The 23,783-nt window shown below is 41.7% G+C and overlaps 1 protein-coding gene across 1 annotated transcript in view; it reads left to right on the top strand.

Annotated features, from left to right (window-relative positions):
* LOC131197803 (sodium channel protein type 5 subunit alpha-like) overlaps nucleotides 1-8,181 on the top strand; it is a 77,882-nt gene extending 69,701 nt beyond the window's left edge. The window contains exons 23-26 of the mRNA XM_058182310.1: nucleotides 430-567; nucleotides 1,200-1,301; nucleotides 4,227-4,497; nucleotides 6,932-8,181. Of these exons, the coding sequence (XP_058038293.1) occupies nucleotides 430-567; nucleotides 1,200-1,301; nucleotides 4,227-4,497; nucleotides 6,932-8,181 (1,761 nt within the window). The remainder of the gene's footprint in view (nucleotides 1-429; nucleotides 568-1,199; nucleotides 1,302-4,226; nucleotides 4,498-6,931) is intronic.
* Nucleotides 8,182-23,783: the final 15,602 nt, after the last annotated feature.

Genomic DNA, 23,783 nt, shown 5'->3' with positions numbered 1-23,783 from the left:
GAAGACCTACAAAGTCCTGTGGGCCAGTTGCCAGTTGCCAACCACCCAAAACGCAATTACACGACAGCAGGAATGGGCCCCCCAGATTTTGGAACCTTGAATCTGGATGATAAGTATCTTTTGGGGGTCCATCATAACTCTGAACAATGTTAAACAACCAGTCGTATCTGTAGAGATTAGATAATAGGAACTGTTGAAGTGTTTGCTTTTCGCTTCCGCATGTCTCACAATAATTGTTCCGAAATAATAAGAGACAGCACTTATCTTTATGTAATTGCAACCTGTGGAAAAATATTAATATCTGTGTTGATTCATATATTGGATAGCTCCAAGAGATCTTATCTAGCAAACACAGCTCTTGACTAGCTATAAAGCTGTTTTTCTCCCCAGTCTAAAAGCCACATCTCTGTTCTTTATTTTTTTTTGCAGGTTGAGCTTCAACCAAAATGGGAGCACAGCAAATATATGTACATCTACTTCGTGATTTTCATCATCTTTGGCTCTTTTTTCACTCTGAATCTTTTTGTGGGGGTCATTATTGACAATTTTAATCAACAAAAGAAAAAGATAAGTATCCACGTTTCTTGTGCTTGCTTTGTGCTCGCTGAATGAAAAAGAGAATCTCAAGAGTTAGTAGGGTGCCACCCCTGATTGACCTTCTGTAGGTGGAAGGTATCAGGAAGTCAATTTATATTCATTTTTTTCTCCTGTTAGCAGAAAGGAACTCAGTTTTTTTTTACGTAGTGTACTTGCAGATTCTTCCTTTCCAGTTTTGGAATAAATTTTGTAAAATGCTCAGTTTTCTGTGAATGTCAAAGAAGAAAATCTTCTCCATTTTATTCTCTGTTTTTTTGCGGTGTGTGTGTGTGTGTGTAATGGGAAAATTTCAGTTCTATTGTAAGGCAGTAAAATTGGAATGTATATTAGGAGGCAAACACCATTGGGATGAAAACATTTTCATGTTTTTAATTCTTAGTTCTCAAAACATCAAATCTGGAGCAGGGAACAACTTAGCTTTAGGACAACTTAAGGATTTCAATAGGATCAGCAAAGAGTTTTTGATTTGTTTGTAATAATTCAGCATGACTTCAGAAAAAAAAAAGAAACACGAGTGATGTTTCAAAAATAGACTATTGGCTTTGAAACAATGCGAAATGCACTGTCAGTAGTATATTTGTTGTGCTTTCTCCTTGTACTTCGGTGGACAAGACATCTTTATGACAGAAGAACAAAAAAAGTACTATAATGCCATGAAAAAACTGGGCTCAAAGAAACCTCAAAAGCCTATACCAAGGCCAACGGTAAGAATACTCTCCAAAGGTTTACCGTAGAATAACCTTGCAAAAATGAATGGGGCTACCAACTTCAAACCAATCTAAACTGTTATTGGGTCTCCTGCTTGAGCTAAAGTCCCTTCCAACTCTATTATTCTGTTATTCTATTCTATTATGTTTAATAGTCACGTTTAGTGGACTGGTGTAGATCCATTTTTAAATAGTTTTTTATTAAGTTTCATTGTAAGATAAAAATATAGGGAAAAAAAATTAAGGAAAATAAGAAAAGGAAAGAGAAAGAGGCAAGGAGAGAGAGAGAAAATGATTCCTGACTTTTTTGGGGGGAGGAGGGGGATGTAGTAGATCACAAAGATAATAAAACCTCAGCCTTTTGCTTTACATTTTTACAAAATTTGAAGCCAATTCTTTAATCAGGAATTAAATCAGGCTAGCCTAAAAGTGTAGTTTTAATGGGGTTTTTAGTTTTATTGTTATCGTTAGTTTTTAGTATTTTGGCCATAAATTATATTTATTTTATAGTGTTTTTAACTTGTATCATATAGTGTTTTTTAAACTGGCTGTTAACCGCTCTGAGTCCTTCAGGAGAAGAGCGGTATACAAATTCGATTATAAATAAAATAAATAAATAAACCATAAAATTCTAATCCTTGAAACTTCAGATCAGTGCAACTCACACAACATAGTTACATGGGCAAACCTAGGTGCCCCTGCTGTGAAAATTGAAATCTCTGGGTAGCCTTCCAAGGGAAGCCCCATGTTGAGCTCATTGCAGTAATCCAGATGGGGAGGTAGGCAATGAATCTTAGGGTTAAAATTATCCATTAGAAGTGGCAGAAATTTCATTACAGACAGGATAATCAAATTTATCAGCAACAAGCAATCCAGGAGTCCTTTTTTCAGGATTAGAGAGATGATCTTCTGCCCTAAAGAAGAGCGGGTTTTTTTTTCCCTTTTGCACCATAACTTCCCCTCTTATACCGGTAGTCCTCAACTTACAACAGCTCATTTAGTGACTGTCTGAAGTTACAATGGCAGTGAAAAAAGTGACTTACTGTATGGCCGTATTTCAAACTTACGACCTTTGCAGCATCCGCATGATCAGATGTTCAAAATTCAGATGCGGGGCAACTGGCTCATTTATATAGAGAGAGGGCCTCTGGTGGCTCAACAGACTAAGACAGTCTGTTATTAACAGCAGCTGCCTGCAATTACTGCAGGTTCTAGTCCCACCAGGCCCAAGGTTGACTCAGCCTTCCATCCTTTACAAGGTAGGTAAAATGAGGACCCAGATTGTTGGGGGCAATAAAGTTGACTTTGTATATGATATACAAATGGATGAAGACTATTGCTTGACATAGTGTAAGCCGCCCTGAGTCTTCGGAGAAGGGCGGGATATAAATGCAAATTAAAAAAAAAAGATGGTTGCAGTGTTTTGAGGTCATATGATCCTCTTTTGTGACCTTTTGACAAGCAAAGTTAATGGAAAAGCCAGATTCACCTAACAACCACGTTATTAATTTAAGAACTGCAGTGATTGACTTAACAACGGCGGCAAGAAAGGTTGTAAAACAGGATAAAATTCACATCACAACTGTCTCCCTTAACAATAGAAATTTCAGGCTCAGTTGTGGCCATAAGTTGAGGACTAAGTCGAAGTTCTAAGTATAATAGATAACAGTTCTTTGTTGCACAGATAAGAAAATAACCCTGAGGCACCAAGAGTTTATATACCTGCATTTGAGTATAACATAAATTATTGGGATCAGTTTTGGAAAACAATGAGTGCGGCTGGGCTTGCTTTGGAAAGAATTTGGAAAAGGTGTTTTTGGGTTTTGTGGAGACCACAGAGGGCCTCTGCTGTCATGGAAGCAGTTTCAGCATGAGCCAAAAAATAAGTTTCAGCTACTTTAAAAGTCGCATTAATTTTAACGAGCAGAGTCATTAAAGTAGTCGCAACTATTTTTTATTATGCAAATCTAAAAAAATAACAGACATTTCTAATGAAAGGTAGAAAGGTGCTTTGTATGATTTGGGTTTGTTAAATGACAATGCACTTCCCTACACCCCCCCCCCCAAATATACAGTATGTCCTTGGTGCTGTCTGAGCTTGGTTGTTTGCTTAAAAACATTACATTACCCAACTAGGTAACATCCTTAAACATCTGCAAGGTAACTGAGCTCAGGGAGCATGAAAGACCCCACAGTCGTCATTGTCCTCCTTCCCTCCTCCTCTTCTCCCTCCTCCCTTCCTTCTCCCCTCCTCCTTTCCTCCTCCTCTCCTCCTCCTCCTCTTCCTCCTCCTCCTCCTCTCTCTCCTCTTCTTCCTCCTCCTCCTCTTCCTCCTCCTCCTTCTCCCTGCTCATCTCCTCCTCCTCCTCTTCTTCTCTCCTCCTCCTCCTCCTCCTTCCCTCCTCCTTTCCTCCTCCTCTTCTCTCCTCCTCTCTCCTCCTCCTCTTCTCCTCTCCTCCTCCTCTTCTCCTTTCTTTCTCCCTCGTCATCACCTCCTCCACCTCTTCTCCTCCTCATTTATCTTCTCCTTTCCTTCTCCCCTGCTCATCTCCTCCTCCTCCTCTTCTTCTCTCCTCCTCCTCCTCTTCTCCCTTCTCCTTTCCTTCTCCCCTTCTCATCTCCTCCTCTTCCTCTTCTCCTTCTCTCCTCCTCCTCCTCTTCTCCCTTTTCCCTTCCTTCTCCCCTCATCTCCTCCTCCTCCTCCTCCTCTCAGCAAACCCCTCTCCCTTCTACCACTGATGATATTACCTAGTTGGGTCATGAAGCAACCGCAAGAAACAACCAAACTCAGAGAGCACCACAGGGTTCACAGTTCAATCCTGAGCTATAAATCTCTTCTGTCGATAACTAATCTTCTATTAAATCCTGAACAAGCTTGCTTCTTCTTCTTCATCTTCTTCTTCTTCTTCTTGTTGCCTCTAGAACAAGTACCAAGGATTCCTTTTTGATATTGTGACTCACCAAGTGTTCGATATTGCCATCATGAGCCTCATCTGTCTTAATATGGTTACAATGATGGTGGAAGCGGATGATCAGTCCGAGGAGAAGCTGTACGTCCTGAACAAGATCAACGTTCTCTTCATCACTCTGTTCACAGCTGAGTGTGTCATGAAGCTGGTGGCCCTGAGACATTACTATTTTATCAATGGATGGAATATTTTTGATCTGGTGGTTGTGATCATGTCAATTGTAGGTAGGTTCATCTTACTGGGTTTTTGTGTGTGTGTGTTTTGTTTTGGCATGCCAGCTAGAATTAAGCACCAAAATCAGTTGAAGTCCCCTGTTAAATTTTGCCTACTGAAATAAATGTTGTCAAGGGTTAAAGATGTCAGGCCTGGAAACCATACTAGACTTTAGGGTTCCAGACGCTGCCACATTTTTCCCCTGAGGGGAAGAAGGGGGGTTGAGGGGTATGGTAACATTCTTCAAGTGGTCAAGGTCGGATGGTGTTCACATCTGCAGGAGGAGTGGCGAGGAGATATTCGAATGAACTGGGAGAACGTGGGACCATGTGACCAGCAAAGGGGTTTATTTTATTTATTTATTTATTTATTCATACTTTTATACCGCCCTATCTCCCTAGGGACTCAGGGCGGTGTACAGCCATATAAAAACACATAAATATACAAAGTAAAACATTCATCTAAAAAACTTATTATATAGGCCAAAATTTAAAATAGACATATAAACAATAAAACCCAATTTAAAACCAAATCTAAAATTTAGACATTTAAAATTTTAAATTTTTTTAAAAGATCTAGTCCAGTCCTGCGCAAATAAATAGATGCGTCTTGAGCTCGCGGCGGAAGGTTAGGGTTAGGGTTAGGGAGGTGGGACTCTTGGGGTTTGTATAACTGGGAAAAGAATCCGGAAGTTCAGTTTTGGAATTTCACTCATCGTGTGCCAGTTTCCTCATGCTAGTAAAGAACTCTGAAAGACAATGGCTTCTGAGGTTTTTTTTATGCAGAAGAGGTTTTTCTGGAACCTTGACAAAAGAAACATCTCCCTCATCAGCTCTTTGTTATGCCTGACTGATCACCATACCTACAGAGGCACTTTGATGTCTACTTCTCTCCAAAGGGACAGGAGGCAATAGCACTTGGTGCTATGGTCCAAACCCAGCAAAGATCTCTCTGAAGATGTCCCCAAAACTTGTTCAAAGGAATCAGACGAGGCTAGTGGTAGATCCCGGTTTACCTTCTATGGGATCAGCTGCTGGTTTGGTTCTGTTGGTATTTGCACAAGAAGCCTCTCAATGTTGTAGGTTACACTGGAAGGAGAGAGAGAGAGAGAGGGAGGGAGAGAGATGATAGATAGAGAGATAGATTTTGGAGTAAAGTAGTAGCAAACTATTTCTATTGTTTCAAAGAACCTACATGGATTTGTGCATGAAGTGACTGGAATCAAGCTTGACTTAATTTATAAGGTTTACATGGTGGACCATGGAATGACTATAGGTGGCTCACAGCAATATAAAGATAATAAAATACATTATGAATAAGCAGAGAAAAAGAGAAGCTAAATATTGGACAAGTAAAACATACAGAACAAAATGGTCAATCAGCGAATGCAGCCTCTAAAGACAGGAGCTTTAGCTAGTCTGGCCGAAGGCTTGGGAGAATTGAAAGATTGAAGGAGACATTGCTTGGAGCAGATCAGGGATCCAGTGGTGCCAAGAAATTTTGGCCAAGGCACTGGAAGGAAGAGAGCAGCCAAGAAGGTAGAGAATCATGATCCTCCTTCACTGGGGGAACATATCATTCAGACCACTTGCATTGTGTAACCTCACAGGGCTTGTGTGTTGTTTTTTTTTAAATTTGAATTTATATCCCACCCTTCTCCGAAGACTCAGGGCGGCTTACACTGTGTTAAGCAATAGTCTTCATCCATTTGTATATTATATACAAAGTCAACTTAATTGCCCCCAACAATCTGGGTCCTCATTTTACCTGCCTTATAAAGGATGGAAGGCTGAGTCAACCTTGGGCCTGGTGGGACTTGAACCTGCAGTAATTGCAAGCAGCTGCTGTTAATAACAGACTGCTTTAGTCCGTTGAGCCACCAGAGGCGGCTTAAAAGTGTGCAAATTCTTTGAGATGCCTAGGGATGATTATCTTACCAAGGGACTTTAAAAGTGTGCAAATTTAACAGTACAGATTCATTAGACATTGCATGTCTTTTAAGGAAAATTGCTTTGGTTTTAAAAGTTGCACTTCTAAAATATCCAGGTATTATTGATGCTCTACCAACATTTCCATGGAAACACAAAGAGCTTGTTCCTTCCTTCCCTCTCTCCTCCCTCCCTCCCTCCCTCTTTTTTTAGTGTTAGCCTATGAGCCATGGTGGCGCAGTGGTTATAGTGCAATGCTCAGGCTACTTCTGCTGACTGCCAGCTGCTGCAGTTTGATGGTTCACATCTCACCAGGCTCAAAGGTTGACTCAGCCTTCCATCCTTCCGAGGTGGGTAAAATGAGGAGCCAGATTGTTGGGGGCAATGGGCTGACTCTGTAAACTGCTTAGAGAGGGCTGTAAAACACTGTGAAGTGGTATATAAGTGTAAGTGCTGTTTCTATTGCTATGTCTATACCCATCGAGGAAGAATCTGATTTCTTTTGTCTTCCTTTCAGGTAATGTGCTTTCTGGGATTGTCGTCTCTTTCTCTCCCACACTTTTCCGGGTGATCCGTTTAGTACGGATTGGACGAATCCTTCGGCTCATTCGATCCGCCCGAGGAATCCGGACTCTCCTTTTCGCCTTGATGATGTCTCTCCCTGCTCTGTTCAACATTGGCCTCCTGCTTTTCCTGGTGATGTTCATTTATGCCATTTTTGGCATGGCCAACTTCGCATACGTTGTCAGGGAAGCTGGGATTGACGACATGTTTAACTTCGAGACCTTTGGGAACAGCATGCTCTGCCTCTTCCAGATCACAACTTCTGCTGGCTGGGATGGGCTCCTCAGCCCCATTTTGAACACTGGGCCCCCATTTTGTAATCCAAAGCTCAACGTTCCTTCGTCTTCTAAAGGAGATTGTGGAAACCCTGCAATGGGAATCATCTTCTTTGTGACTTATATCATTATATCTTTTCTCATTGTTGTGAACATGTATATCGCTATCATTTTGGAGAACTTCAACGTGGCCACTGAAGAAAGCACCGAGCCTTTAGGGGACGATGACTTTGAAATATTTTATGAGGTATGGGAGAAGTTTGACCCCAAGGCAACCCAATTTATTTCATATTCTGAGCTGTCTGACTTTGCACACGCTTTAGTGGATCCCTTGCGCATCCCTAAGCCAAACAAACTTGAGTTGATCGCAATGGATCTTCCCATGGTCAGCCAAGACAGAATCCACTGCTTGGACATTCTCTTTGCTTTCACCAAAAGGGTTCTGGGAGACTCTGGAGAGATGGACATACTGAAGCAGCAGATGGAGGAGAAGTTCATGGCTGCTAACCCATCCAGGGCTTCGCACGAACCAATCACCACTACCCTCCGACGTAAGTATGAGGACACTTCGGCTATGATCATTCAGAAAGCCTTTCGGAGTCATTTGCTTCAACGTTCCATGAAGCAGGCCTCGTTCTTACACCGTCACAAAAACTGCGATGGCGACATCCTGGAAGAAGATGCTCCAGAAAAGGAAGGTCTCATTGCCCTTTTGATGAATGAAACTTATATCCGAAATCTGGAAGAGACGCAGACACCGTCCTTGGAGTCTATCCCTCCCTCCTACCACAGTGTTGCAGGAGACCAGGATGGTGATGTTGAAGACCACAAGGGGGTTCGTGACCAGAAAAAGGCAGAATCTTCTAAGAGTGACAAGCTTAGAGATGGTCAACTCTTTCCCAACAAAGACAAGAAATCTAATGTTTAATCAAGGACTTCAGAGCATAGTATTAAAATAAAAATAAGTTGCAACACATGCTGAGAAGAACTCTTACTTATCTTAGTTATCTAAGAGTTGTTTATCTAACATTTAATATTTTTGACTACATTAGGTTTCTGGCAGTTTGACAGCAAGATGTTACAAACCATGTTTCTAATTGATCTATTGGGCATCTGTTGGTTATAATTTCCTGGCTACCATTGAGCTAAAATCCAGCTTCCTTTGTTCAGCATGGATCAAGCTGGCAATCGTAGAACTTTCTCAAATGTTTCAATTTCTGATCAGCTTCTGACTCATAGTTATGATTCTCTGGAACTCCTAACCAAGGAACAATTTTGATGCAGGAAGGCAGAAGCTAAGACTCTCATAACCACAGTTTGGATACAGTTTGAATGTTATTTCCCATACTTTTTGTCTTCAGTGAAATAAAATCCAGATTTCTCTACATTAAGAAGTTGAGAAGAAAGCTTCTCAATTCTCAGATCCTTCTCTTGCATTTATTTGTGGTAAACTGTGTAGTAAGATGGAGAGCTAATAAATTGTGCAAATAAATAAATACATTTGGGGAAAGGACACTTATGAAAGAGAAATTTCCAGGAAGAAAATTAGGGTCGGCCAGATTGATGCCCTAGAAGACTTTTGTCTCATAATGAATCTAAAAAAGTTGTATTTTGAACTGAAATGAAATAATTTTGAATGGAGTCAGCAATGGACAGACTGACTTGCCATTCATTTACAGACAGTCATTTACAGGTTATGCAATGCTGCAACCTAATTGTTGATTTAAAATGATACATAAAATGCTGTTACTATTATTGCTGCTCTGATCATTTTCATTTTATGTTATATGGGTAATAAAATGTTAACTGCTCTTTACAGAACAGCAAATATCAATCAATGATAATTAACTTCCCCAGGCACATTTTAATTTTAGTGTTCTCCTTTTACGACCAGTATAGATTGCATGATTTTACTGATGGGATACTTCTACTGGAAATGCACTAATATACAATCTAATATGGCAAACGTAGCTTAAATTATCATGGCATGTATATCAAGTATTGTAACCATGTTACTGCCATTGCTATGAAACAATAAACATACCAACAATCAAACCTGTGTAGCCAAAACTAATTCTCCAGAAGTATTTGTCGCAGTCAATAGCTTTTATTTTTTAATTCAGTATTTTAATATTATTTTAACTATCTTTGATAATGAAGCAGATTTTATCTTGTATTGATAGTTTTCAATTGAATGACAATAGTTGTGGCCAGAATTTATGTTGCTAAACAAGGCAGCTGTTAAGTGAGTCACACCTGATTTTATGACTGTTTTGCAGGGGTTGAAATGTTCCCGGTTTGGACCGGATCGCCCAATCTGTAAGCGATGGTGGAGGGTGGTTCGGAGAATTGGTAGCAAAAATCCCTGCCCCCCTCGCCCCCCATGCCCAGCTGAGTCGCACAATCATCAGTTTTTTTACTTTTAAAAGCATCTTTTCTTTGGCCAAAAAATGCTTTTAAAAGTAAAAAAAAAAGCCTCTGATGATCGCACGGCTCAGCTGGGATCGTCAGAGGTTTTTAAAAGCATTTTTTTACAATGACTTTGGCCGAGGTTGTAGACAAAATGCTTTTAAAAGTAAAAAAAAAAAAGTTTGCCACGCCCACCCAGTCACATTACCCCCCCAAGCCATGCCCACAGAACCAGTAGTAACAAATTTTACATTTCACCATTGTCATTTTGCCATGGTTTTTAAATGAATCGTGCAGTCTGGCTTCCCACACTGACTTTGTGGGTTGAAAGCCACCTGGGAAGGTTGCCAATGGTGATCACATGACCCCAGGACAATGCATATTGTTTATTTTTAATAGAAAATAATTTCCGTAGCTCGGTATCCTTGGTGTTCTCTGAGCTCAGTTCTGTTTGTAGACATTTCATTACCCAGCTAGGTAGCATTATCAGGAAACAGATAAGGGTATAAGCAGAGTCAAGCTGTGGGAGCACCAAAGACTCCATAGTTATGTTATTTTATACGATTCATGAACAGTTGGGAAATGGAGAGATAAAGAAAAAAAAATATGTTGAATAACTCATAGATTGATAGAAGGGAAAGTTTTTTGATCTCTCCTCTCTGGAGCCTGGCTGGCTTTTCTGTTCAGCAGCAGTTCAGAAATTGTGCACCAGACGTCCTAGGCATCTGCCTTCTTTCTAATATCCCTTTTGGTTTTTCTGTGCCTTAAGAACCGGTTTCTGTTTCACTGATCAGCAGGTGGGTCTCCCTCATTAACAATGTAGGTCTTATGCACCCATCTGCCACACACACACACAAAAAAGTTGAATTATCTAGGTAAATATCAAGAGAAACATGAAGGATTTTTCAGAATAATTGCATGCTGTATGAGACGGTGCTTGTTAGTGTTGTAGCATATTCCTTGAAATGTTTATGGGTGTGTGTGTGTCTGTGTGCGTGCCTCTCATTTGTTGTTCTGCCCACAACAACAGGTCAAATAATGTTCAGTATAATTTCTTTGCTATTTTCCCAAGATGCAGACTTTCTGCTTTCTCAAACATCTTATTGTTTAAAAATAAAAGGCTTGAGACTAGTAGCTTTTTTTTTCTATCCTAGATTTGCATTACATGCAAGTATCCATAGAACAGATGCCTTTAAGAAAGGAGATTATCTTGATTAGAAATTCTGGAAGTTTTACAGGTACTCCTCAATTTACAACCGCAATTGAGCATAACATTTCAGTGCTGAGACAGTTGTTAAGTAAATTTTGCCCCAGTTTACAACCTTCCTTGCTGCAGTTGCTAAATGAATCGCTGCAGTTGTTAAGTTAGTAATGTAATTGTTAAATGAATCTGGCTTCTTTATGGACTTTGCTAGTCTGGGACACTGCGTCCATCATAAATATGAGTCAGTTGCCAAGAGTCTGAATTATACTCACTTGACCATGGGGAGGTAGCATTGGTAAGTGTGAAACATGGTCGTGGAGTCATTTTTTTCAACGCTGTTGTAACTTTGGGTGGTCACTAAATGAATGGTTGTAAGTCAAGGATTACCTGTGATTGAAAACAAAGCGAGGGCCTTCGTCAGCAGATGGTAGTTCTATAGAATATCTAATCCTTGCTAAAGAAATGTCTGCATGAATTACCAAGTGCAATATGAAGCATTTACACATATGTGGAAGGTCCTTGTTTAGTCTGGCACTTGTTTTCAAAGAAAATAATTATTCACAATGCAGCAGAAAGATCTGATATACCATTAAAATACATTTTCCAAGAATTCGAGCATGATTACCAGCAGAAGTCTAAAAATGCAAGATTGCCGTTATGGATTTACTCTCAGTAGATGCTATGCTTGGCAAATGACTCCTAAAGTGACTTTTCTTCTTTTTTATATAGTGCGGTTTAATGGATTTATATGTAGGCACAGAATAACAGAGCTGGAAGGGACCTTGAAGATCTTGTAGCCCAACCCTCTGCTCAAGCAGGAAACTGTGTACCATTTCAGACAAATGCTTGTCTGATCTCTTCTTTAAAAAATCAGTGTTGAAGCATGCACAACTTCTGGAGGCAAGTTGTTCCACTGATTAATTGTCCTCGCTGTCAAGACATTTCTCCTTAGTTCTAGGTTGCTTCTCTCCTTGATTAGTTTCCACCCATTGCTTCTTGTCTTGCCTTCAGGTGCTTTGGAGAACAGCTTGACTCCCTCTTCTTTGGGGCAGCCCCTGAGATATTGGAAGGCTACCATCATGTCTCCCCTAGTCCTTCTTTTCATTAAATATTAGACATACCCAATCCCAGCAACTGTTCTTCATATGTTTTATCATTTTTGCTGCTCTTCTCTGCACGCTTTCTACAGTCTCAACATCTTTTTTATATCTTGACAACCAAAATTGAATGCAGTGTTCAAAGTCTGATCTTACCAAGGCTTCACGTGATCTTGATTCTATCCCTCTGTTCATGCAACCTAGGACTATGTTAGCTTTTTCAGCAGCTGCCACACATAGCTGGCTCATAACCCAGCGTTTGGAGTTTTACAGGTAGTCTTCAACTAAAAAAACCACAGTTGGGGCCCGAGTTTCCATTGCTAAGCAAGTGAGTCTCACCAAGTTTACTTTATTTATTTATTTATTTATTTTGTCACAACATCATACAAAAAAGATTATATAGTATATAAACATATATATGAGTAAATATTAGGAGGTATAAGCATATATATAGGAAGAAGAAGAAAAAAACAATAGGACAGGAACGGTAGGCACGTTTGTGCGCTTATGCATGCCCCTTATGGTCCTCTTAGAAAGTTTTTGGTTAAAGCTTTTGGGATTATGGGAAGAGACCACAGAGTCAGGTAAAGTATTCCAAGCACTGATGATTCTGTTACAGAAGTCATATTTTCTGCAATCTAGATTAAAGCGGTTGACATTAAGTTTAAATCTATTAGTTGCTCTTGTATTGTTGCAATTAAAGCTGAAGTAGTCTTTAACAGGAAGGACATTACAATAGATGATTCTGTGAGTTAAACTTAGGTCTTGTCGAAGGCGACAGAGTTCCAAGTTTTCTAAGCCTAGGATTTCAAGTCTGGTGGGATAAGGTATTTTGTATATACGACCTTTCTTGCCATGATTATTAAGCGAGTCACTTCAGTTGGTAAGTGAACCTGGCTTTCCCCATTAGGTTTCCTTATCAGCTGTCAGCTGTGAAGGTTGTAAATGATGATCATCTGGGATGCTGCAACTGTTGTAAATACATGCCAGTTGCCAGGTGCCTGAATTTTGATCACGTGACTGTGGGAATGCTGCAAGGGTCATAAAGGACTGGTCCAGAGGTGGGTTTCAGCCGTTTCTGACCAGTTCTGGAGAACTGATAGTGGAAATTTTGAGTAGTTCAGAGTAAAAATGCTGACTCGCCCTGCCCCCATCTATTCTCTGCCTCCCAAGTCTCAGCTGATTAGGAGGAAATGGGGATTTTGCAGTAACCTTCCCCTGCCATGCCCACTAAGCCACGCCACACCCACTAAGTCATGCCCACAGAACCGATAGTAAAAATTTTTAAAACCCACCACTGGACTGGTCTTGTGATTTTTTTCAGAGAAATAGGAACTTCAAATAGTTGCTAAACCAATAGTTGTGAGGACCACCTGCGCTATGAATCAGAAGTCAGAGTAGAGGGGGAAAAACCAAACAATTATTTTCTTCGACTACACAAAAACCTTCCATGTATGTGCAAATCAGTGCTATTGGCAATTCATGCAAATATTTCTTTAATTTATGGTTCAACCTAATGATATCCTGCTAATGTTTCTGGACCACATTCTTTGACAGCCCACCATAATTATTAATATTTAATTAATCAATCAATTAATAATTAATTAGAAGCAAATTAGTCCCTGGGATTCCTCCAGAGCAACAGTAGAGTTACTTAGGTAACTCTGATGAAACTTTTGTCATGTTGGACTTTTGACAAACCTTCTCACGTCAACCAAGGAAGGTCATCTGATAGAAAAGACAAAGTGATGTTCTTTTCATTGTTGCGACAATTTAAAATCAGTCATCAATATTTATAAAAAGTTTGAAGCAAATGAGATTGCTCTGAAGCAGAACTCAAGGCTTTTTAGAGTAAACTTCTCTGATAAGAAATTGGAGCGAGCAGTACAGAGATCCAAAAATGAGTACGGGGAAGTGGTATTTTCTCTCCATGCAATAGAATCAATCTTCAAAATTTTGTTACTAGGCAACGAATCCAATCAGATGCAACTTCGGTCTTCTTGTACGGTCTTAAAACGGCATTAGAGGTTATGCTGCATTTCAACTTACTAAGATGGACAACATATTGCCTAGCCAAATCTCAACTTCTTCTCAAAAGGTCATAACATCTTGTTGAGCCTCTGGAAAGAGTGCAGAAAAGAGTGACGAAGATGACTGGGGTGCGCGCGCGCTAAAGGCTAAAACATATGAAGAACGGCTGCAGGAACTGGGTTTGGCTAGTTTAAAGAAAAGAAGAACCAGGGTAGCATGATAGCAGTCTTCCAATATTTGAGGGGCTGCCACAAAGAAGAGAGGGTCAGCCTTTTTTCCAAAGCATCAGAAAGCAAGGCAAGGAACAATGGATGGAAACTAATCAAGGAGAGAAGCAACCTGGAATTAAGGAGAAACTTCCTAACAGTGAGAGCGATTCGTCCGTGGAACAGCTTGCCTCCAGAAGTTGTGGTTGCACCAACACTGGATGCTTTGAAGAAGAGAGTGGACAGCCATTTGTCTGAAACGGTACAGGGTTCCCTACCTGAGGTGTGGGTTGGACTAGAAGACCTCCAAGGTCTCTTCCGGCTTTGTTATTCTGTATTCTATATTCTACTACTAGCTAAAATCAAATGACTCTTCAGATGTCTGCTGTGTTTCAAAAAGGAAAAAAAAAAAGACAGCAGCTGCAACTATCTGAGCAAGGTCTCCAGTTTCTATTATAACACATGGGAGATGATGGGTTTTTACTCAGATGGTCAAGGACATCCTCTTGACATTTTTTAACCTCCTGTTAATGTTCCCGAGTGAGAACATCCTACCCATTTGCAGTTCCTGTATTTCCAACTCTCGAACTTGCTAATAGAACTCCAAGCAAAATAATTAAAAGCACAGGTAGTCCTCGACTTACGACCACAAATGGGCTAGAATTTTCATGGCTAGGCAAGGCAGTTTGACTCAATTTTAGGGCCTTTTTCTTGCCATGGTTATTAAGTGAATCACTGCAGTTTTTTAAATTTATTAACCTAGGAGTCTGAGTGGCTCACAAGTAGTAGAAAATTAAAAAGTCCTTTTAAAAAAACCCCCAAAATTAGAACATTTGAATGGAAAAGTTAAAAGTGAAAAAACCAAGAGGATAAGTGAGTTGGTTAAGTGAATCATTGTCAGATATTAAGTGAACCATGCGGTCCTTAAGCGAATCTGGCTTCTCTCACTGACTTTGCTTGTTGGAAGCTAGCTGGGAAGGCCGCAAATGGGGATCTCATAATTCCAGGATGTTGCAGCCATCAGTTGACAAGCGACAGTAGTCTGATCATGTGATCACGCAGAGCCTGTGATGGCCAAAAGGGCGAGGAAAGTTGTAAGTCAGGGCTCTCCAAACTTGGGAACTTTAAGACTTGCAGACTTCAACTCCCAGAATTCTGCAGCCAGAGTTGAAGTCCACAAGTCTTAATGTCCCCAAATTTGGAAAGCCCTGTTGTCACTTTGAATGGTTGTTAAAGAGTTGTAGAATAGAAGAATAGAATTTTTTATTGGCCAGGTGTGATTGGACACACAAGGAATTTGTCTTGGTGCAGATGCTCTCAGTGTACATAAAAGAAAATATACCTTCATCAAGGTACAACATTTACAACACAAATGATGGTCAATATATCAATATTAATCATAAGGATTGCCAGCAACAAAGTTACAGTCATACAGTCATAAGTGGAAAGAGATTGGTGATGGGAACGATGAGAAGATTAATAGTAGTGCAGATTTAGTAAATAGTTTGACAGTGTTGAGAGAATTATTTGTTTAGCAGAGTGATGGCCTTCGGGAAAAAACTGTTCTTGTGTCTAGTTGTTCTGGTGTGCAGTGCTCTATAGCGTTGTTTTGAGGGTAGGAGTTGAAACAGTTTGTGTCCTGGATATGAGGGATCTGTAAATATTTTCACGGCCCTCTTCTTGATTCGTGCAGTATAAAGGTCCTCAATGGAAGGCAGGTTGGTATTAGTTATTTTTTCTGCAGTTCTAATTATCCTCTGAAGTCTGTGTCTTTCTTGTTGGGTTGCAGAACAGAACAAATCAAGAACTACTTGTATTTAGGTGGTCAAAAGATAATTGGTACTGAGGCAGCCAGAGCACATCACTTCTAAGTTTGGTTTGATCTACAGTAAGGGGTTTCCAAATCTGGCAACTTTTAAGACTTGTGGATTTGAACTCACAGAATTCCACAGCCAGCCATGCACGAACTCATGGGAGTTGATGTCAAAAAGTCTTAAAGTTATCAAGTTTGGAGGACCTTGGTCTGCAGTATCTTGGAGTATGATGGTTTTGGAATAAGATCTATTCCATCCTCAGGACCTGGCACTAAAATATCAGTTTATTCCTGTCAAGCACATTTCCATTTTCTATACACTGGGTTATGATCTGGTTTACATCCAGACAGATTACAGTCAGAGACCAAATTGTTTTCCGAAGAACATTTAATAGAGTTCATGATATAAAGCAGTTTGGTTTTATCTTCAACGGCTAGAATGAAACTTTCGGCAAAAAAAAAAAAAAATGCACAAAGGAAAGAAGTGGTCAGTGTGACACAACTTTAAGTGATGAACAGTGAAAGAAAATATGCTGGAGGAAGACAGGGGAAAATTTTCTCTCTCTTCCGAATAGCTCTCTGTGTTGTTAATTGGAGTGGTACTGAGATGTACAGAACTCTCGAATACACAATAATTAGCAATAATTAACCTGTGAAACCACTTGGCTGCATTTACACTCCCTTGAGGGCTAGGTTTATTCGGAAAATTAAGTCACAGAGATGTGTAAAGCTTTGAGAAACATTGCAAGTATGCTTAGCAAACAAAAAGGCACAATAAGAACATCAGAAATGAATGCACAGGTAGTCCTTGACCTATAGTCATTTGTATGAGAAGTACTGCAGATGTGAGCCACACCTCCCATCAAGTGGTTCAAAAAACCATAAACCTGAGTGAAATAAAAAAGCCGTGTGAGCAAAGCCCTACAAGCATGGCCAACATCTTGACTTTTTTGACCTTAATGGACAGTCCCGGCTACTGCCTAATGTAAGGAACACTAGATAGTTTTGCAAGCTGTTTGCTGTTTGTCTGGGTTTGGGAACAGTGGTAGGAAAATGGTTGTGTCCTGCTTATTGATAAAACATATAGAGCCCAGAATAACAGAGTTGGAAGGCACCTTAAAGGTCTTCTTGTCCACCCCCCTGCTCAAGCAGGAGACCCTATATCATTCGTAGCTGTCATTCTGTGGGATGAAATATCCATCTGGTTCAGTTCCAAGCTGGGACAAAGACAATGGAAATATGGAGGCTGATTGGAAAGATGGTTTATTGATGAAGCAGAGCCACATGAGTTTGTGGTTCTGGACAGCTGACCAAATGGAGTTGAGTGGGGAGGGTGGGTTAGGCTTTGCACTTGAGTATCCTGTTCCTGTGCAAGAACAAGTATTCTATTGGTTGTTGTCAGTTTCAGTGGGGTCGTGTACAGGTTATGTATGGGTCATAGTTGGCTCTATAGGCAAAAGAGGAAATGCAAATCCTAGGTGTTACTCTGAGCCAATTTTGTCAACCTTTCGTTTGTTGCTTATCTGGAGTTTCTGTCTTGATCCAGTCTTTCTAAATGGATTACCAAATCTGCATTTCTAAAAGCTGGCCTCCTTAGTTTCTGCTGGGGGCAAGGAAATTGGGGCTGTTTTCTGGATAGGTTGGTCCAATATTTCTTAATGGGCAAAAAATATCTGCTGGGAGCTGTTAAGAAAGACTGAGTCTGCTTTCTGTCTTAAAAACAACATGTCTCTCCATTAGGTAAATATAATATTCTGCCTTTTTAATATTTCCCAAAATATTTCATTCTTCTGGTGGGGTGTGTGTGTGTGCTGACTTTCTACAATTCACTTGAAATCCACAAACCTGGGTTTGTCCCAGATCCACTAAGGATACCTCCTTATCTAATCTGGATTGCCATCACTGCTATGTTATCAAAATATTAGGCTGTCAAATCATTCATAGGTCACAAAAACTTCATTTCGAATTAGCCTACATCACTGGGTTGTTGGGAAAATCTTGCTGGATTGAAAAAGCAAAAAGATGTACACAGTCCCAAGTGAACAGAAAGAGGGGTGGCCTGTAAGAAAAAGATAAATAGATTACATCCATTTGTATTTGTATTATGGAACAAAAGAATAATATTAAAGCAGGAATTTAAGCGGGGATTAAAAAAGAGAATTTAGAAAAAGATTTCAGTGTAGAGATAAAGGGGAAAAGAAAGGATTAAGAGAAATAATAACTAGGAGCACAAAAGATAATTAAATTAACCACGTGGGTTGCAATGTTTGATTGACCCTTGATGCGTCATGTGCTACAATAGAGTTGACTCTTGCCTGGATTAGTTAATACATGTACCAGGCATTCAAGATTATTAACTACTAGAAGGCGTAATATTCAATGAGGCCAGCAGAGGGCGCTGTTGCCTTAGCTGTGGAGCTAATACAGCTATCATTTTTTTCCGCCAGTCTTCATAAATTGGGCGGCCGCTTTGGGAAATCAAGCCAACACTAATTTCCAGATGTGCAGTTGCATCCAACACATCTGGAGAATACCTGCTAGAGGGCAAAAGCTATTCTAGTCTGTGCAAGTCTGCAAATAGCAAGAAAAAATTATTGAAAGTTGGAGGGGGTAGGTGGCTGTTTTATGACCCATGTCAATCCTTAGAACGGCTGGGAGATGGTTGTGTCCTTTGAGCTTAACCCCAATACTCAAGAAGGCTGTTAGGATCCCAGAACTATGATCCGCTATGCAGAGCTGTACCCAAGAAATCAGTAAAGTCCAAACACGGCAACTTTACAACGGGTGGATTTCAACATCCAGAATTTCCCCAGTCAGTATGGCTGGCTGGGGAATTCTGGGAGTTGAAGTCCACCCATCTTAAAGTTGCCATTGGCAGTAAATGGCTCCTATGTGATCTTGCAGATGGGAAGATGATTTGAATGACAAATTTTCAACTAGCTGAAGGGAGTCCTCAACGTACGACCCCCAATTGAGCCCAAAATCTCCATCGCTAAGGAAGACAGTTGTTAAATGAGTTTTGCCCCATTTTCTTGCCATCGTTGTTAGGTGAATCAATGCAGCTATTAAGTTAGCAGTTGCAGTGGGCAAGAAAGGTTGTAAGACTGTCTTGCTTAGCAATGAAAATTTTGGCTCTGTTTATGGTCGTAAATCGAGGACTATCTGTATTCCTCCTTGCACTTGTTCAAAGATAAGACAGCCTTATTCTCAGTTCCTCTAGTTTATTTAATCCTTATTTATTCATCGCGTTTAGAAACTGCCCAGCTGCCTCACAGAGGGACCCTGGGCGGTGTACAAATGAAACGCCGTGTTGCGATTGTTACCCTGGCTTCAAGTCAAACTGTGGGAGCTGTGAGATGGCTCTCTTCCAGCCCGAAATGTGGGTGATCTTCCTTATTAGCTCCTCCGATACAAATGGCTCATTACCGTCCCTTGAGGAGGGATTGTTCCTGGGTTTTAATTAACAGAATAAGGCTTAAATAACCGTATCATATCTCCCTGGAGATGCCATGAAAGAAGGCTATAGTTTCCCCATCCGTCTTATCGCAACAACAGAAAGCGAACCACGTCGCGCGAACCAGAAAGGAGGTCACCTTCCTTGCCTAAATCTTTCGTTTCCCTTTTTTGGTTCCACATTTTTAAGCACAAGGTGCATTTGAAGTAGCAACAGAAAGAAGGAGGCGAGAACTGTTCCAGAAGTGCCACAAATGATTTATTATTATCCAATGATTTATTTCTGCCTTCCCCCCCCCTCCTCCATTGCTACGAAACAAAACTTTCATCGGGGAGGGGGGAGGGGGAGGGGCAGCTTTCTGATCAGCACCCTGTGAAAGTAAACTCGGCACTCTGCACCGTTCGCTTCTCTCTGCCTCGCGGGTTTGCATTTGATGAAAAACTTTTATTTATTTATTTATTTATTCCATTCCATTCCCATTCCATTTCTACAGCTGCTCAACTCAGCCAAGTGATTCTAGGCAGCTTACAATTCTAAAATTATAAAGCAATTAAAACAATTAATTTTTTTTTTACAAGAATAGAAAAAAAACAACCCATTCACAAAATAAATAAAAACAAACGACGTAATACTTAATCAACTAATAGTAAAGCCAAGGAACAGGGTGTGTGTGTGTCTTTAGCAAATTCTGAGCCCCAGGGTTGGGTTCACACAGTCAAGATTTTAAGGCCTTGTGAAAGGCCAGCAGGGTTGGGGACCTTCTGATCTCCGAGGGGGGTAATTATTCCATCCGGCAGGGGCCCATCCTCTCATTCCTTGGCTGACAGAATCTTCAGCCCTGCCAATCTGCGGGATCAAACTGGATGGGTAGATACCCTTGGAAAAAGACAGTACTTCATGTAATCCGGTTCAACCATGTAAGGCTTTAAAGGTGACCACACCAGTCCCTTGCATTGCACCTGGAAAGGCACCAGTAGCCAGTACAGCTCACGGATTAGCGGTGTTACATGTGCTGTGTAGCCAGCACCATTTATTACCCATGCAGTCACATTTTTGCACCAGCTGGAGGAGGAGAGGGAGAGGGAGGAGGAGGAGGAGAGGGAGAGGGAGAGGGAGAGGGAGGAGGAGGAGAGGGAGAGGGAGAGGGAGGAGGAGGAGGAGAGGGAGAGGGAGGAGGAGGAGGAGAGGAGGAGAGGAGGAGGAGAGAGAGGAGAGGGAGGAGGAGGAGGAGAGGGAGAGGGAGGAGGAGGAGGAGAGGGAGAGGGAGAGGGAGGAGGAGAGGGAGAGGGAGAGGGAGGAGGAGGAGGAGAGAGAGAGGGAGGAGGAAAAAGAGAGGGAAAGGGAGAGGGAGGAGGAGGAGGAGGAAAGAAGAAGAAAAAGGAGGAGAACAGTGTGATAGTGAAAGCATTGGGATGGCATTGGGTTCAAGTCCACCCACCCTAAGCCATAAAAATCTCCTGGGATGACTTTGGGTTAGAGCCACTTTCTTGGTCAAATCAAGCTGGGGTTGTCGTGTGGTGGAAAGAGCCTATATGCCATCCTGAGCCCTTGAATTAAAGGTGGGACTTTGTGAACAAATAAGGAAACAAACTAATAAGAAAATTAATTTATGGCAATGGCACCTGGGATGTTTCCCATCGTAATATTGCCAACAATGCTTCAAAGGACTCCTATCTATCTGTCTTTCTGTCTGTCTAATCATCTATCTAGGATGTGGTTTTTCCCCTCCAGATAAATCGTATGTTCAAATTTTCTGCCCACGGATATGGTGTAGAAGCATGAAAAAAATTATCTTCTGCCTGAACTAAGTCTAGTTTCCCTAGGAAAAGCGAGCTGGTAGTTTTAGAAAAAAAAAGTCCGTTTGGCTGCAATCTTGTGCAAGCTGAACTCAGCTCAGGATTGCATCTGATTGATGGATTGATTACATGCCATCAAGTTGTCGACTGTTGGCAACCACATAGATTTTTCCCCATGAGGGATTATAAATAAGGGTTTATGTAATTCACTTTTTAAAAAATCTAGCATGGGAGCCAGAATATTCATCCAGACCCTCCAGTCCTACCTCTGTTAGCCCACCTTCACTTCTGATGCCCTTATCAACTTTAGAGTTTTTTAAGCAAAATCGTTTATCATTACCTACCTCTGGGAGGTTTTAGTCCTGGAATTTCCTAGTGCTCCTCTGTCTAAAGATTGTCTGCTTATCTTTTCAAGATCAGGCAAGTTCTTATTGTATTTGTTTTTTGCTAGCTTTTTGCCTTTATTTTTTTTTATAAGGAACTGAAGGAGGCAAGCATAGCTGATACTCCCCTCCCCTCCTGTTTTCCCTACAACAATAACCCTGTGAGGTGGGTTAATTGCTTGAGGGGAGGGGCTAATGTAGCCCACCCCAGTGATTAATAAGCAAAAAGGAGGTATATTTTATTTATTTACTTATATTTATCCCACATTTATTATTTTTACAAATAACTCAAGGTGGAGAACGTATCCAACACATATGTCCACAGATCATGGTTGTCCCCTTTCCGTGAAGATGTTTCACTTCTCATCCAAGAAGCTTCTTCAGTTCTGAATGAATGATAGAGAATTGAAGGATTTATATTCCTCGCAGTCATCTGGTTGTTAGCAACAACCACCACCCTGTGAAGTGGGTTGACTGAGAGAGGGACTGGCTGAAAGTCACCCAGCCAGCATCCGTGCCTAAGACAGGACTAGAACTCACAGTCTCCCGCTTTCTAGCCTAGTGCCCTAATTTCTAGTCTTAACCACTAGACCAGGGGTGTCAAACTCACATTGTCACAGCAGAGTCATGTGATATATCGGGACTTTCCCCCCTTTCGCTAAACTGGTCGTGGGCGTGGCCAGAATGTGATGCATCCGGCCCATGGGCCGGGAGTTTGACAGCCCAACCCTAGACCAAACTATAGGTGGCATTTCTTGGTGATTCTCTTTGCTGTTCAAGTATTAACCAGGACAGAGACTGCCTTTACCAGACCCTGATAAAATATGCCTGTCAATGTGAATGACTTTGGCTACTATGTAGAAAGCATGAGTGCGTGCAAGAAATAAAACAAAGAAACTGCTTGGATAAGACCTGCGGGCTCCTTTGCTCAGAATTATCCTGGGAGTAATTCAGAAAACTGGACTAGGTGCAGAGAAGCTTAATCAGGAAGTTCAAGGAATTTAGACAACAATTTTGTGGAGAAAAAAAAGCAAGGAATTGAGAATAACAAGTACAGGAAGCCCTTGACTTATGGCCACAATTGGGACCAGAATTTCTGTTCCTGAGCTAGGTGAGTTGTGCCTGACTTTACAACCTTTTTTTTTTGTTTTTTGGGCAGGGTTGCTAAGTGAATCACTGCAGTTGTTAAGTGAATCTAGTTTCGCCGTTGATTTTGCTTGTTGGAGGCCAGCTGGGAAGGTTTAAATGGCAATGACATGCCCCAGAAAGCTGCCGCTGTCATGATCATGTGACCGTGGGAATGCTGCGACTTTTGTAAGTTGGTCCTAAGTCACTTTTCTCAAGGCCATTGTAACTCGGAACAGCTGCTAAGCCAACGGCTGTAAATGAAGGATTACCTGTAACTGAAAGGCCGCCACTCAGAAGGTCAGGACTGGCTGACCTTCCTATTCAGCAAGCCACAGAATCGGTGCATTTAAATTACAGTAAGGCCGATTGGAACGCAACGTTAAGATCAAATGACCAGCAGCCATCCTTGCTCTGTAGCCCGGATTCCTGCGCTGGAAAGAAGCCGCGGAAGGGGGGAAAGGCTTCTGTTAAACGTAGGCGATCAAGCCAAACGTAGGCGATCAAGCCTGCGCCTCTTCAAGGTTCGGCCTCGATCCCGCTGCCCAGCTTTGCCCAAGGGTGGCGTTCCCCCTTTCTCCGCTAAGGCGAGATTCAGAACTCCGAAGGGCGCGCGCGTCCACCTCCCCACCGCCGCCAAAGTTTTACTCAGGCGCTGGTTGCTCCTCTCCTCCGTGCCAGGGCGAGCTGGGGCGGGGTGGGGGCAGAGAAACAGGCCGGGCGGTCGCCAGCGGCAAGAGGCCGCCAGGGGCCGCTGCCTCCCAGCTGCAGCGCCGCCGGAGCGCTCGGGGCGCCCTGCGAAGGGGGCGGCGGGCGGGCGGGCAGACAGGCAGGGCGCAGAAAGAGCGCGGCGCGAAAGAGGCGGCGCGTGAGGAGATCCCCGCCTCTCTCTTCCCTTTTTGGACCCAGCCGGCGAGCCAGCAGCCAGACAGTCCGACGGCCAGCCGGTTGGTCTCTCGACATCCCACCAGGGAGGGCAACCCGCTGTCCAGCATGCCGAGGGCCAGAGGCG

This window comes from Ahaetulla prasina, chromosome 4 (assembly GCF_028640845.1).
Source record: "Ahaetulla prasina isolate Xishuangbanna chromosome 4, ASM2864084v1, whole genome shotgun sequence".
Lineage (NCBI taxonomy): Eukaryota > Metazoa > Chordata > Lepidosauria > Squamata > Colubridae > Ahaetulla > Ahaetulla prasina.
Note: the sequence above shows the minus strand (reverse complement) of the source record. Positions and strands in the feature narration are given on the sequence as shown.